Genomic DNA, 16755 nt, shown 5'->3' with positions numbered 1-16755 from the left:
ATAATCATTTTTAAGAATTTTGTGATAGACCTGGGAATATGTAGACAAATATTATTCCAGATGAAATGGAACAAGACCCCATGGGGCACTCCTAGGTAAAAATCCTTTCTGGGTCCCCTGTTTCTAGTTTGTAGGAAATAGGCTTCATTCAGCCTCCTTGACCTTCCCTTAGTTCCAAAGGGCAGATTCAAACAGTTGCTTTTCAGGGAAGGGAGGGAACACAGAAACAAAGCAGGAGCAGTCAAGAAACAATACTGCAGCCATGGGGCCGGGTCCTGGTGCCTCCTCAAGGAATATACATAACAAAATACCTTTGAGTTCTTCTGCAGGAACTAAGGCCCCTACCCAGGTGGAGGACGGTAACTTCAGGTTGAGCACAGGATTCCTGGAACACTGCCTGGTTATCTCACCACCAACCAATCAGAAGAAAGGTACACAGTCAGGAAGACTCTGACCCCCCCCCCCCAAATGATTCACCCTTTAAAAACTTTCATGGTTGAGCAGAATCTGTGAAGTTGGTTTTTGGACACAAGTCCGCCTTCTGCCCAGACTGCCGGCCTCCTAAAGCAAACTTTCCTTTTCCAACCAACACTTGCCTCTCAAGTACTGGCTTTCAAGAGGCGAGCAGCTGAACCTGACTTCAGTAATACAGAAACACTGAGTAATAAAGATTGCTATCTAATTTGTCTAAAACTTTGGATATTTTATAACACTTAAAGGAAAACATACAAGGCAAATACAGATTGTCCTTTTTTTTTTTGCGGTGTGTGGGCCTCCGTTGCGGAGCACAGGCTCCGGAAGCGCAGGCTCAGCGGCCGTTGCTCACAGGCCCAGCCGCTCCGTGGCATGTGGGATCTTCCTGGACCGAAGCACGAACCCGTGTCCCCTGAATCAGCAGGCGGACTCTCAACCACTGCGCCACCAGGGAGGCCCCTCAGATTGTCCTTTTTTAAACGCTGAGGTTAACCACTCTCATACATATTAAACTGGGAACAGGGGGCAGGGGGAATAAGATTTGCAATTAATTCAATCACTCTGATAAGAAATGTAGTGACAAAGAATGAGGATTATGATGTTATCACATCCTTAACTTTTTCCCCTCTGAGAAACAAACACCAGGAAAATATCATTTTTCCTCTATATTAAGATGCTACTGATTATTAAGTGATACCATGAATTTAATAACAGCTTTCCACAGGGAAAAAACACTACTTACAGTAAATATAATCACTTAATATACAGAATTTCAGAAATGTTAAATTGTGAAATAAAAATATAGTTTTCAATTTAAAAAGTACCTGTATTTTTACAAATATGCTAACGTTTGCTATTTTAAAAAGCAATAAAATTAAACAGAAAAAAAAATTTTAAATGCCCATAAGTAAACAGTTAAGTAGAAATAATTATATGCTCTTAATCAGGCAATAAGATTAGGTAATAAATCATGCCAAGTGACATAAACAGAACATAAAGTATTAGGTACCCATTGATTACAAATGTATCAAAATTTACCTAAGTTTATCAAAACCAGAATAGCTTTAGAGATGAAAACATTGGTTGCTCCCCTGGAAGGAGAAATAAATACCTAGGAGAAAGAATTTGTAAAGCATATGCAATTATATCTTTTAAATTCTGAATCATATGAATGTATTAACTATTCAAAAACAAGAAACAAGCCCCCCACGAGCACCACAAATAAGAAACAGAACTGGCCTTAGAAACAATGGCTCTTTTTACAGACTAGGTCCTCTCTCACACATTCTTCCCCATGGTAAACCTGGTAATTCATACACTTTAAATGAATTTTTAAAAACTAGTTAGCACTTGTTATCTGTGGATCCAAAACTTTTAAAAGGCTTATCAACATACACATATATGCACATCAAAAAAATCTAACCAATTAAAGCTAGTGATCTGAAATAATAGACACAAGATAAATAAAATTTCAGGTTAAAGCATGATGATACGCAACTATAACATAAATATATATGGACGTTTAACGTGTGTGCATATGTATGTGTGTTCATGTAAGTATGCAAGCATAAAGTTAAGACCACACTGGTTCCTGGGGATGGGAGTGGGAGAAACTATTTCCAAACAGCTCTTTAAAGAGATGTGCAAGCTCAGCTTGCCAAGAAAGACATGGCTTAGGGAGCTAGCTACCAACTGTGGCTCCCAGGATTAGTAAATGCTCCAACTAATAAGTGGACCTCTTGCTGCACCTATACGGGCATGGGTATGGGTGTGTGTGTGTGCCCATGTACACATATAGGCCAAAGACAGAAGAGTAGAAAGATTCCAGGTTTGGAAGGCTGTTGACCTATATGGTCGTTAACTTTGTAACTTTAGATAGGTCATAACCTTTCCATTCCTTGGTTTCCTAATATGACAACAGAGATTCCAACAACCTCACAGAGTTCTTGTGCACTAACCTAAGGTAAGAGCGCTACGCAGGTTGAAAACACCTGCAGCATAATGGGGTTACATCAGTCCTTTGTTGAGCAATAAATACATTTTGAGTTTTATGACTTATCCATTCAGAAGTATCTACTCCCTGAAAGAGGTAATGTGATCAGTCAGGTAAGTGCTCTGGCTAAGTTTAACAACATAAAAGCCAGAGAGATGATTAGAAAATACATGTAGGTCAGTTCCTTTAGACTTTTAAACTTTCTGCTTTGCTGACTCAGAAAAACATTAAGTTTTTTCCCACTTAGGTTTATTAATGTATCTAAAAAACTCTGTATCATCTTTTTCTTTTATAAAACCAACACAGAGACTATTAAGATAATTAATAGGCAAGTCACAGCCTGGGAAAAATATTCATAACACATACACCTGACAAAGGACTGTATCCATGATTTATAAAGAACTCCTACAAATCAATAACAAAATATGAATAACCTAATAAAAATAGGCAGAAGACTGGAACAGATACTTCACTGAAAAAGATGTAAAAAGCCAATAAACACATGAAAGGATGCTCAATATCTTTAGTCATCAGGGAAATGCAAATTAAAACCACAGCAAGATATCACTTCACACCAAGCAGAATGACTAAAACAAAGACTAAAAATATCAAACATTGTTGAGGATGTGGAGTAACTGGAATATTTGTACACTGCTGATGAGACTGTAAAATGGTCCACCCACTTCAAAGAACCAACAGGCAGTTTCTTTTAAACTGAACATACATCTACCCTAGTCTACTCTTAGTCACCCAAGAAAACTGAAAACATATGTTGACAAAAATATTTGTACAAGAATGTTTATAACAACCTTATTTATAATAGATAAAAACTGGAAACAACCCAAATGTCCATCAATAGAAGAATGGACAAGCAAATTGCAGTTAATTCATACCATGGAATAATACTCAGTAAAATCAAAAACAAACAAAAAACCCAATACTGATACCCACACAATAACAAGGATGACTCTTGAAAACACTCTGTTAAGCAAAAGAGGCCGACCATAAAAGAATGCATTTCGTGCGAGTTGTTGATATGAAATCCAAGAAGGAACAAAACTGTTGACAGAAATCAGAACAGTGGCTGCCTGGGGGAGGGGAGGAATGACTGACTGGAAAGAGGCATGAATTAATTTTCTGGAGTGAAATGTTCTTTATCTCACTCTTGAGTGGTGATTTCATGGATGTATACAATTGTTAGAACTCATTAAGCTGACAGCTAAGTTTTTTTAATACATTAATTATACCTAAATAACATATATATGTATATATATTCAGATATATGCTAAATTTCTATGATATATATCTATGTAATATTTTTAAAAAAGAAAGAAAAGCCACTACAAAGTTGAATGGTCTCATCTAGATTTACTTTGACACATGGAGAAGGCCTTGATTTGATTCCCTAAGACAGCATCATAGAACAAAAGGAGTTGGTCTTTTCTTTAAAATCAAAATATTTGGGTGTACATGAAAACTGCAGCGTATATTAGCTGTGTGATTTGGGGTGAGAGTTAGCCTGTCTGACCCTCTGTTTCTCATCTACCCATTTTATAGGAGGTGGTAACAGTGCATGTTAAGGTAATTGGAAAAATTCTAAGTTGACAACGAAGTATTGATATTATTCCTGCACACAACAGATACCATAATTAAACACTCAATTTATTTATTTTCATTTATTATTTTTGGCTGTGTTGGGTCTTCGTTGCTACCCGCGGGCTTTCTCTAGTTGCGGCGAGCAGGGGCTACTCTTTGTTACGGTGCACGGGCTTCTCATGGCGGTGGCTTCTCTTGTTGTCGAGCACGGGCTCTAGAGCACGTGGGCTTCAGTAGATGCAGCTCATGGGCTCTAGAGCACAGGCTCAGTAGTTGTGGTGCACAGGCTTAGTTGCTCCACAGCATGTGGGATCTTCCCGGACCAGGACTCAAACCCATGTCCCCTGTATTGGCAGGTGGATTCTTAACCACTGCGCCACCAGGCAAGCCCTAAACACTCAATTATATTTATGTCTGATATGGACATGTAATATATGTATGTGTAACATATATGTATACATTTATACATATATAAAGGGAGACTTTCTAAGAGAAAAATGAAAACATATGGCCTGACAAGAACGGCTTACCTGTGAGAACAATGAGAAAAATTATTTGAAACCTACTGTTACATATACATTACTCATAAGCATCCATAACAGATATTTACTGAGTAACTGTATGCATATGCATACACTCTTTTTTTTTTTTTTTTTTTTAAGATGCATCATTCTTTTATTTATTTATTTTATTTATTTATTTTTGGCTGCACTGGGTCTTCTATGCTGCGCACGGGCTTTCTCTAGTTGCAGTGAGCGGGGGGGGGCTACTCTTCGTTGAGGTGCGCGGGCTTCTCATTGCTGTGGCTTCTCTCGTTCCCGAGCACAGGCTCTAGGCGCACGGGCTTCAGTAATTGTGGCACGCGGGCTCTAGGCGCGCAGGCTCAGTAGCCGTGGCACACGGGCCTAGCTGCTCCGCGGCACGTGGGATCCTCCCGGACCGGGGCACGAACCCGCGTCCCCTGCATCGGCAGGCGGACTCCCAACCACTGCGCCACCAGGGAAGCCCCATATGCATACACTCTTATCTCATCCCCACCTAAAGAAGGGTGGAGAAATTTAATCTAAAGTTCGAGTTAAAGATACAACAACAACAAAAAAACATATCACATCTAAATCATAAATTCTGAACTATTAAGTCTTTTTTGAGAAGATTTTAATATAGATATAAAATAAGTTTGGTTAATGTTCCCAATGAAGATTTAAAATTTGAAAACGCACACTCTGTTTATAATTCTGTTCCCAAAGGTTATATCTATTTCCAAAGTGAGAAGCTCCACTGTGATTTTCTGCTGCCCTTAGAAAGTGAGAGCTGCTTGCATTTCTAATCAGGAAGTCAGAGCCAACAAAACTTCCATCTGGTTTAAAAAAGAATGTGCATCATATGGTCACCTTATCTATGATAAAGGAGGAAAGAATATACAATGGAGAAAAGACAGTCTCTTCAGTAAGTGGTGCCAGGAAAACTGGACAGCTCCATGTAAAAGAATGAAATTAGAACAGTCCCTAACACCATACCCAAAAATAAACTCAAAATGGATTAAAGACCTAAATGTAAGGCCAGACACTATAAAACTCTTAGAGGAAAACATAGGCAGAACACTCTATGACATACATCACAGCAAGATCCTTTTTGACCCACCTCCTAAAGAAATGGAAATAAAAACAAAAACAAACAAATGGGACCTAATGAAACTTAAAAGCTTTTGCACAGCAAAGGAAACCATAAACAAGACGAAAAGACAACCCTCAGAACGGAAGAAAATATTTGCAAACCAAGCAACTGACAAAGGATTAATCTCCAAGATTTACAAGCAGCTCACGCAGCTCAATATCAAAAAAACAAACAACCCAATCCAAAAATGGGCAGAAGACCTAAAGAGACATTCCTCCAAAGAAGACATACAGGCTGCCAACAAACGTGTGAAAGGTTGCTCAACATCACTAATCATTAGAGAAATGCAAATCAAAACCACAATGAAGTATCACCTCACACCAGTCAGAATGGCCATCATCAAAAAATCTACAAACAATAAATGCTGGAGAGGGTGTGGAGAAAAGGGAACCCTCTTGCACTGTTGGTGGGAATGTAAATTGATACAGCCACTATGGAGAACAGTAGGAAGGTTCCTTAGAAAACTAAAAATAGAACTACCATATGACCCAGCAATCCCACTACTGGGTATATACCCTGAGAAAACCATAATTCAAAAAGAGATATGTACCACAATGTTCATCACAGCACTATTTACAATAGCCAGGACATGGAAGCAACCTAAGTGTCCATCAACAGAAGAATGGATAAGGAAGATGTGGCACATATATACAATGGAATATTACTCGGCCATAAAAAGAAACGAAATTGAGTTACTTGTAGTGAGGTGGATGGACCTAGAGTCTGTCGTACAGAGTGAAGTTAAGTCAAAAAGAGAGAAACAAATACCGTATGCTAACACATATATATGGAATCTAAAAAAAAAGGTTCTGAAGAACGTAGAGGCAGGACAGGAATAAAGACGCAGATGCAGAAAATGGACTTGAGGACACAGGGAGGGGTAAGGGTAAACTGGGACAAAGTGAGAGAGTAGCACTGACATATATACACTACCCAATGTAAAACAGATAGCTAGTGGGAAGCAGCTGCATAGCACAGGGAGATCAGCTCGGTGCTTTGTGACCACCTAGAGGGGTGGGATAGGGAGGGTGGGAGGGAGACGCAAGAGGGAGGGGATTTGGGGATATATGTATATGTATAGCTGATTCACTTTGTTATACAGCAGAAACTAACAACATTGTAAAGCAACTATACTCCAATAAAGATGTTAAAAAATATATATAATGTGTGTGCGTGCGTGTGTGTGTGTGTGTGTGTTTATGTCTATACATGCACAAAAGCACATCTATAAAAGCATTAGGAGGAAATATACCAAAATGTTGACAATGAAAAAGAAAACTTTCATTTGGTAATATCTCTGCTCAAAGCAAAACACCGGAAAAAATTAAGGTTAAAAATTTGTGTGAAAGATCAAAGACCTAAATGTAAGATCTAAAACTATAAAACCCTCAGAAGAAAATAGAAGTATAAATCTTCATGATCTTGTATTAGGCAATGACTTCTTAGATATGACACAAAAAGCACAAGCAACAAGAGAAAATATAGATAAGTTGGACTTCATTAAAATCAAAGTCCAGTTCTTCAAAGGACACAGTCAAGAAAGTGAAAAATATTTGCAAATCACGTATCTGGTAGGGTACACTAAATATATACAGAACTCTTGTGTGTATACAGAATACCCTAAATACATATAGAACTCTTACAATTCAATAATAAAAGACGAACAACCCAGCTAAAACATGGGCAAATATTCTGAATAGATTGTTCTCCAAAGATAAACAAATGCCAGTACATTCATGAAAAGATGCTCAACACTGTCAGTCATTAGATCACAGTAAGATACCATTTCATACCACTAGGATGGCTATAACGAAGAGACAGATAATAATAAGCATTGGCAAGAATGTGGAGAAATCAGAACCCCCATACATTGCTGGTAGGATTGTAAAATGGTGCAGCCACTTTGGAAAACAATCTGGCAGTTCCTCAAAATACTAGTTAGGGTTACCATATGACCCACCAATTCCACTCCTAGGTATATACACAAGAGAAATGAAAACATATGTCCACAAAACTTCTTACATGAATGTTCATAGCAGCATTATTCATAATAGCCAAAAGGTGGAAACAACCCACGTGTTCAACAACTGATGAATGGATTAAAAAAATGTGGTATTATCTGTATAACGAAATATTATTCAGCAATAAAAAAGGCCTGAAATACTGATACATACTACAACGTGAATAAACCTTGAAACGTTACACTAAGTGAAAGAAGCCAGACACAAAAGGCCATATATTGTTTGATTCCATTTATATGAAATGTCCAGAAATGGTGAATCTATAAAGACAGAAAGTTTGCGAGTTGATGGGGAGAGGGCGGGAAAATTGGAAGGCAATAGCTAAAGGGTACTAGGTTTCTTTTGGGGATGAGAATGTTCTAAAATTGACTATGGTGATAGTTGCACAGCTCTGTGAATATACTCAAAACTGCTGAATTGTACACTTTAAGTGTGGGGAATTGTATGATATGTGAACTCTATCTCAATAAAGCTGTTATTTTAAAATTTTTTCCTGAAACATAGCAAGCATTCGATGAATGAGAGAATGAATGAAAGACTGAATGAATGGAAACATAAACCAAGTATGAAAGAATATAGATTAGAGACAGAAATGGTTTCAATCTCAATTTTTCCATTTACTAAGTGCTTGATTTCACTGAGCTTTTAGTTTCTTCGACTCTAGCTGGGAATAATGAGATAATGCCTATAAAGTGTTCAGTCCAGTGCCAAGAGGCTCAAGAAACGGTAGCTATTATTACAATGAATTATAATCATAAGCACGTATTTTCTTTGGTGACATGTAGAAATGAAGCAAATCACGATAAGGAATTCTACTTTCAAATTACCACAGTGGAATATGATTAGATATAAGATTAGGTTTTATCTGGTGAGAATGGTCAGAACTACCCTTTTTCTATGAGATATAAATATTTCCTAAGTCTAGTTCCTTGCACAGGAAGAAACTCTAAATCCTTCTCAGCCTTGACAACTTGTTGGATGAGAATGAATAAATGGAAGAAAGAATGAATGAAAACATACCAAATATGAGTTAATAGAGATTTGGAGACAAAAGTGGTTTGACTCTCACCTTTGCCATTCACTAAGTGCTAGATCTCTCTCAGGTTTTAGTTTCTTCAACTCCAATTGGGAATAATAATGACAGAATGCCTATAAAATGTTCAGCCCAGTAAGAAAAGTCCCTACCGCTCATTAGCATTCTAGCAGATTAGAGCTACAGTAAAAGCAAAAACCAGCATCAATGATAATAGTAATACTGTAGTTAAGTTGAGTGGTAGGCTCATGGATGCTCATTTTATTATAACTTTTTGTTTATATAATGTGTTCTCTTTTGCATATATCTAATATCACATACTTTTAAAAACAGATCACAAAATAAAACAAACAACAAAAAAACACATAATGCTTAAGGACTGGATATTTTCATTTCTTGGTCACCTCAATGATCTAGTTAGTGTACATCATTTTTCCTAAAGGATGGCACAGTCATTTTCAGAGCAGTAGAATTTCCCTCCCATATGTAGGGAACTCAAGACCCTAGTCCTAGCTGATTCTTCTGCTACGGAAAAAAAAGCTATAAAGTCAATACTAACTGCTCAGTTTGAGCCATTTCTTCTGAATTAATCTGCATTAGGTCAACATATTAGGTATTCGGCTGGCAAAAAGGTTTGTTCAGTTTTCTCCGTAAGATGGCTCTAGTAGCTCTTAGTTGCCTTTAACTTCATTCAAAATAATTTTGTTAGACTGTATGTGACAGCTGTCATATCAGCATGCATTTAAAAAAAGACTTGTCAAAATTGGTGAATTTTTGTGTAGGCATTTTAATAGCGAAGATGGAAGAAAAAAAGCAACATTTTCCGCCTATTATGCTTTATTTGTTATTTCAAGAAAGGTAAAAACGTAACCGAAATGCAAAAAAAAGATTTGTGCAGTGTATGGAGAAGGTACTGTGACTGATTGAACGTGTCAAAAGTGGTTTGCAAAGTTTCGTGCTGGAGATTTCTCTCTGGACGATGCTCCATGGTTGGGTAGAGCAGTTGAAGTGGACAGAGATCAAACCGAGACACTGAGAACAATCAACATTATACCATGCAGGAGATAGCCAACATACTAAAAATAACCAAATCAAGCACTGAAAATCATTTGCACCAGCTTGTTTATGTTAATTGCTTTGATGTCTGGGTTCCACGTAAGTTAAGCGAAAACACCTTCTTGACCGTATTTCCGCATGCAGTTCTCTACTTAAACATAATGAAAATGTTCGTTTTTAACACAAATTGTGATGGGTGATGAAAAGTGGATACTATACAATAATGTGGAATGCAAGAGATGGTGGGGCAAGCGAAATGAACCCACCAGTCACACCAAAGGCCAGTCTTCATCCAAAGAAGGTGATGTTGTGTATATGGTGGGATTGGAAGGGAGTCCTCTATTATGAGCTCTTTCTGGAAAACCAAACGATTAATTGCAACAAATACTGCTCCCAATTAGACCAACTGAAAGCAGCACTCGACAAAAAGCATCTAGAATTAGTCAACAGAAAAGGCATAATCTTCCAACAGGATAACGCAAGACCATATGTTTCTTTGATGACCAGGCAAAAACTGGTACAGCTTGGCTGGGAAGTTCTGATTCATCTGCCGTATTCACCAGACATTGCACCTTCAGATTTCCATTTATTTAGGTCTTTATAAAATTCTCTTAATGGAAAAAATTTCAATTCTCTGTAAGACTGTAAAAGGCACCTGGAACAGTTCTTTGCGCAAAAAGATAGAAGTTTTGGGAAGATGGAACCATGAAGTTGCCTGAAAAATGGCAGAAGGTAGTGGAACAAAAGGGTGAATTCGTTGTTCAATAAAGTTCTTGGTGAAAATGAAAAACATGTCTTTTATTTTTACTTAAAAACCGAAGGGACTTTTTGGCCAACCCAATACATCTTTAAAATTGAGTGATGTCTGGAAGAACAGCTGTACTCCTCTCACCCGGTGGCACTGACAGCATTCAGCCAAACACCCACAGGACACTCCACATTCTATCACCACCCGTACCCAGGATCCTGAGGGTTGGGTTCTCCTGATCAGCCTCACGGGCAGCCACTCTTCCTAGTGTTTATCTGGTGGCTGCTTACCATGTTTCATTCAGCAAAAAGAGTATTCCTATATTCCACAGTGCCTGATATTCTATCAGCAGAGACTCATCCTTTTTGTTTAAGGTTATTCTCTGTTGAAATATGTAGACTTTTGGGAGAAGTAGCAGATTGTGCTTTAACAGTCATTTATACTGTAGTGTGATCGAATTCGTCAGTAGAAACTCAATAATTATACATTTTCTTTCCTCCCTGAAATGAAGAGATGTAGAGGAAAGAGGGAAGCAGAAAGTGTTTGTGGTGAAGAAGTGCATACAACCTAATCATCCTGCTATAGCCCAACCTGACTATTTTTCACGCTGTCAATTTCCAGCTAGACAATCCATCAAAGCGTCCAGAAATGAGTCAAAGCATCCAGAAATAAATCTCTTAAGGAAGAGATTCAGACTGTCAGCACAACCTCGAGGCACCCCACACTTCAAGAGAAATTCCCAAAGTTCAAACCTAGAAACAGGGTCAATACCTAGGAAGAACAAAGGAACCAAATACCTGATTATAATTTAACCACTTAGGACACATGTCAGACAAGGGAACAAGTCAGGTTCATGGGCAAAAACCTCCAGATATTACAAATGGAAACAAATAATTAGTTACATGGAACACAGAGAGCATGACTTGGAAGATTTCTGACAAATGTACACAGTGTTGCAGCAAAGCTGAGTTAGGAAATTTCTTAACCAAATTAAAACTAAAACCACTGAGAAAAAGAATATTTATGATACACAATGGTTCTTTCATTAGAAGAGAAACACTTACAGCATCTAATTGGGGTAAAGAGGAGAAACAACAGTAAGAACTAAGCAAAGGTCTTAGTCTATGTCCATTATTTGTCCTCCATGAAAAAGGTTAGCCAAAGACATGAGCTTTCTCCCTGAGAATGCACTTGGGCATGTGTGCAGGTATAGCGGCAAATGCACACAAGTACACACGCACGCGCGCACGCACACTCACACAAAGGGAGTGCGCCAAGCTACCTCTTCCATAAGAACTTTGGTTGCAGAAAGATGAGGACCCAGGTATGTGCCAGGCTGACAAATATTATGAAGGAGAATCCAGAGCACCCTTTCTCTCTGACCCTCAGGGAATCTTCTCTGAATTAAAAGCTGCAAAGGTCACTGACCTCATCACCTCAGGTTCCACAAGCAACTGAGGATGGTTTAGCCAAGACTGTCAGCCAAGTCAACTGGAAGTCATTAAGGGTTTCAGGGACAAAATGGACTAAATAAATCTTTAAAAAAATCATGTACTACCAAATGTGAAAGGGACGCCACAAATAAGATGAGTTGAGCTGAAAACTTAGATTTGAGAATTGGTCTAAATCCAATGTCATGCTCACACTTTAAAGACAGAATCTCTGAGTTCAGACTTGTCAATAGCTTCAACATAGTTATGGTTGTTTGCTCTGGTCCCTAAAAGGAGGAAAATTATAATTATACCACAATGGCTTACTCAATCCTATACCTAAAATACAAGGGTCCAATTAATCAGTCACCTCACACTTATTTTAAAGTTCCAGTCAATATAAATATAGGGTAACCCTACCCACTACTCTGTTTTCTGTGGTATTTAAAAAGAAACAGAATTAGAACTCTAAAAAGTGTAAAAGGTAATGTTTTAGAAGCTTCTAAGAATACTACCTCTACAAAACTACCACCTCTCTTCTGCCTCAAAACCAGTGAGATTATGCAATGAAATTTAAAAAATCATTCCTTATTATCACTGAGAAAATCTGCTTAGAGTCCTTTCAGTTCAGGGGCATGTCACTCAGATAGTATATCCAGTGTGCAAAAATCCTAAGGAACATATTTGCCATGAGAAATCATCAGTATTAATACTTACACAACCTCCAGCAAGGACTTCTGCTAAAAGTGGAATAGAGCCATCTCTCCTGGTAAATTTGTCCCGGACAAAATCATTGACCTAATTAGAAAGACAACATCAGTTAACCAGAATTCCCAGTCATTACCTTTAGTGGTACATTACTGGTTTTCCCAAACCAGCAAAATATTTGTCTCATATAAAATTTAAAATTAGCAAATGACTACAAATAAGTTTAAAATTTTACAAGTGCCTTGATAGTGTGCTAGTCTTACCAGCATCAGTTTTCACTTTTGGCTTAATGATAATCTAAACAAATGACATAAGTTCAATGAGAAAGAAACTTACAGTCAGTTTAATGGCCTTTTCTGGAGCAACCCCTATAAGTTGTGGTATCAGACCTAGGTAAACAGAGAGAATCGTTAGCGGTATAGATGTACTAGACGTGAATACACAAGCCCAACAAGGTGGTTTCCCCGGTATTATTTACCCATCAAACATTTTAGGGTTTTTATTAAAATGGGAAAAGTGGCTTATCCTAAAAACTATGCATATGTATATAATAATTATTCATGTCAAAACAATGTTATACTTCTTGAGGCTATAAATCCTTTTCTTAAGCATGCCTCCTTTAAAGCCTGATTATCTAACACCTCCCAAAAAGTATGAGGAAAGAATGGAACCCATGGATCTTGTCTACTCCCAGAACACTGCCAATAGCAGTGAAACCAGATTACCTCCCTTTACAACCAACAACATACTAACATACACAGATGTTTTAGAGAAGCCGATGTTGTATGCTTGGAAAAGCTCTGCAAAGCGTCCTGTTAAGTAGACCCAGATTTTGCTACAAATGATGCTACCTGCGTAATAGCATACAGTGGCTTGGCTAATACAGAAAACCAACTCCCATCATTTTCTCTTTACAGAAACCCAGAATTCAGTACTCATTTATTTAAAAGAAAGCCAAAACTGCAAAGAAAAATGCAGTTTTAAGTAACATTTAATGGGTATCTTCTACAAGCAAAAACAGCTCATTGTTAGCCTATTTGCTAATATATGTCAAACTTAAGACATTTCAAAAGATTTCTCCTAAAACAAAGGAAATCATTATTCTTAGAAAGTTAAATTTTCCAGGCTGGCTGCAAAAGAAAAAATATATAAACAACTCAACATCTGTAGCTATTCATAGGGCTCAACTTTCTAAAGCACACAGATTATCGAAATCGCTAAAATACATTTTTTGCATACATCTTTTAAAGATGCTAACAATAAACATACTATATCCTTTAAATCACCCAGCCAAGGGGAAGTTATGTATGTGTTTGCATGCTTGCTGCTTATCTTAAGCCTACTTTGAGGATACTGCTGAGTGATTTTCTGCAAGTTGAGAGCCAGCAAGTAATCGTACATACAGCCTACTGTCAGTCAAACTGAATTATCAGTGACAAACACAAATCTGCACACACCTTTAATGGGTAGCAAACTGATTTAAAAGAATAAATCAGCAGATGGCAGTCTTAACTTTCCAACTCTCGTGATTATCAGGCCCTATTACTTTTAAGCTGACTCCCATACAACCGTGTCAGCATGTGTGTTTGTTTTACTACTTGTCTCAATAAGGCTCACGGAATTTTAATAAAGTATTGATTTATGTCATTTTATCATTGTTGCCTATAAAGAAATTTAGGCTAGTCTGTCAACAATTTTGTCAATCATCTGACAAAATAATGGACCACTCCTAAGCAATATATGACAATCTCAACAATCACAGTGTTCAGATACAGGACTCCTACAATCTCTCACTTAAAGGACTGATTTTATCAGCTCATATTCTGAATCAAGCTAATGATCCCTCCACACCCTCCACCCCCAACTTGCTATATTGGACCCATTTAATTAACATGACATCTCTCCCAAATGAAATCTTCTGTAAGCATCCATCCATTGAGGAGGCTAAACTGTGAGGTGTATGTCTAGGTTCCTTCTCTTTTAAAGTATACCAAGGAGGAAGAAAGATTCTTACTCAACAAAGAAAGACTGGAGATGTCAAAGAAGCAAACCACCATAGCGCCACTTAACCCTCAGATTCCCTATTAAATAAAATCTAGATATGCAGTGTTTAATATAGTCTAAAACAAACACTCACATGCACAGATCTGCATTCTAACAATGCACACCTCTTCCCATGGAGTAAATGTCGTACAGCTAGATTTCAGACGGGCTAGAGTTCTGCATATCTGAATAAAATTCATCACATTCTTTCTCAGGAGCAGGGTATTGAGCCTAGTTTGATTCCAGAACAACTCTCTTCTCTTGTTCTATACAATGCCAAAAATGAACATCCTCATGACCCTCTCCTTCAAGTATAAGTATATTAGAACTACATTTTCACTTGAGTATCTGCACATAATGCCAATCAGAAGTGTTTTTCCTCCTGGTCATGAGCATAAAGCTTTGCTCAGGCCCAGTTTTTCTTTCCGAGGAAGAGGTTCTAAGCCAAACAGTTCAGCAGAGCTCAGAATGAGCTCAGGAATAATGGGACTGTGTGTGCGAACAAACAAGTACAGTAAATTACATAAATGCCCTGGAATTGAGCATGTAGAAAGTTTTTCAAAGAATTCCAAGTGGCGCCCAAAGGGATTAAAAAATTAATCTCCCTCCCAAAGGAAACCCTAAATTCTAATGTGAAAACATGTACATGAAAGTCTCCCTCTCCTAAGAGAACAAGTTCCTACAAAGCCGATGGGGGTGGGGAGAATTCTGCATGGGGTTGCTGCCTCTGATGCCGATAGCAGTGTGCTCAGCTTAGAGTTGGTGGTAACATTCCCTGCAAAAGAAAATCTCTCTGCTTCCACTCAGTGCCTCTGAACTACAGGGAGAAAAGGAGCAAGAATAAGACTTGGAGCAAAAAGGTTTTCTTTTCTTTCTTTCTTTTTTTTTTTAACCTTCAGATGACTCACTGGTCTCCCTGGAAGAGACAAAAATGTGCAATATTTCTTTCAGGTGAAACAAGCAGAGTGTAAACTCACCTTCAAGTGGCAGCCTGGTTTCTATTTCACAGAGGAGAGATATATTTTTCCTCTCTAATTCTTTGAGAAAAGAAGCTCTCTATTTCTTAGCTGTCATCCTCGTATTCCACCTGCAGACATGTGCCTTAGTTTGTAAGAGCATGGTGACCACCATAGACCCATGCTGGGGAAAACACAGGCTTTAGATTGCAGGAAGAAGAAATAAAGACCTTGTCTGCAGACCAATATTGCGAGTTACCAGCAAGAATATAAAAAGGGAAATGAGCAAGGAGGAAATAAAAAGAGAGAAAGAGCCCTAGTCTGACTGAAAAGGCTATGCACTGATTTTCACAGTGAGTCTGAAACCTGCTGCTGGTGAGATAAACTCACTAACTTCAGCAGCTGAGATCTGCTTGCTCACCCCGGTAGAGTCCAAAGAAGCCCTCATAACGCAAGACTTTCTTAAAACAGTCAAAGCTGTTTTTGTACATCAGCTCCCCGACAACAGAGCCGGTGCCACGCTGATTCTGCATGCGGGTCTTCACCAGGTCTATAGGGTACACCGCAGTGGCTCCCACAGCTACAAATGAAAACAATTGTTAGGCTTAAAAGAGAGCACAATTAAACGGAGAATCTGTAAGGACAACAAATCTCTAAATCAAAGGACTAGAAAACAGAACACAGTATATATCCTCGCAAAAGAGATTTTACGTAATTTTCCCTTCTTCCATACACAGCTGAAGGATCACAGGCTAGCAACCACTGGGATCCATAAATACAGCTGCTTCAGAGAACAACTGTAATGGATTTTCAAGTCATCACCAACATTAGATAATCAACACTCAATTTCCTTTAACAACATTAAACTCTTATATATAACATATTTCTTTATATTTTCCATTAAATGCCTACATATTATACCAGTTACCTCTTAAAATAACTATATATCTACACATAGGTGGCTGCAATTTTAAAATTTAGTTTACTACAGCATTTTGGTAAATTAACCTTAGTTACAACTAT

General features: G+C 38.0%; 1 protein-coding gene across 4 annotated transcripts in view; it reads right to left on the bottom strand.

Moving 5' to 3' along the window:
- SLC25A12 (solute carrier family 25 member 12) overlaps positions 1–16755 on the bottom strand; it is a 113431-nt gene that overhangs the window by 10712 nt on the left and 85964 nt on the right. For all 4 annotated transcript variants that reach the window (XM_032638014.1, XM_032638012.1, XM_032638015.1 and 1 more), the window contains 3 exons: positions 16154–16312; positions 13070–13122; positions 12743–12823 (listed from right to left, as the gene is read on the bottom strand). In XM_032638014.1, the coding sequence (XP_032493905.1) occupies positions 12743–12823; positions 13070–13122; positions 16154–16312 (293 nt within the window). The remainder of the gene's footprint in view (positions 1–12742; positions 12824–13069; positions 13123–16153; positions 16313–16755) is intronic.

Source organism: Phocoena sinus, chromosome 7 (genome assembly GCF_008692025.1).
Source record: "Phocoena sinus isolate mPhoSin1 chromosome 7, mPhoSin1.pri, whole genome shotgun sequence".
NCBI classification, from domain to species: Eukaryota; Metazoa; Chordata; class Mammalia; order Artiodactyla; family Phocoenidae; genus Phocoena; species Phocoena sinus.
This window is presented reverse-complemented; position numbering and strand designations above follow the sequence as displayed.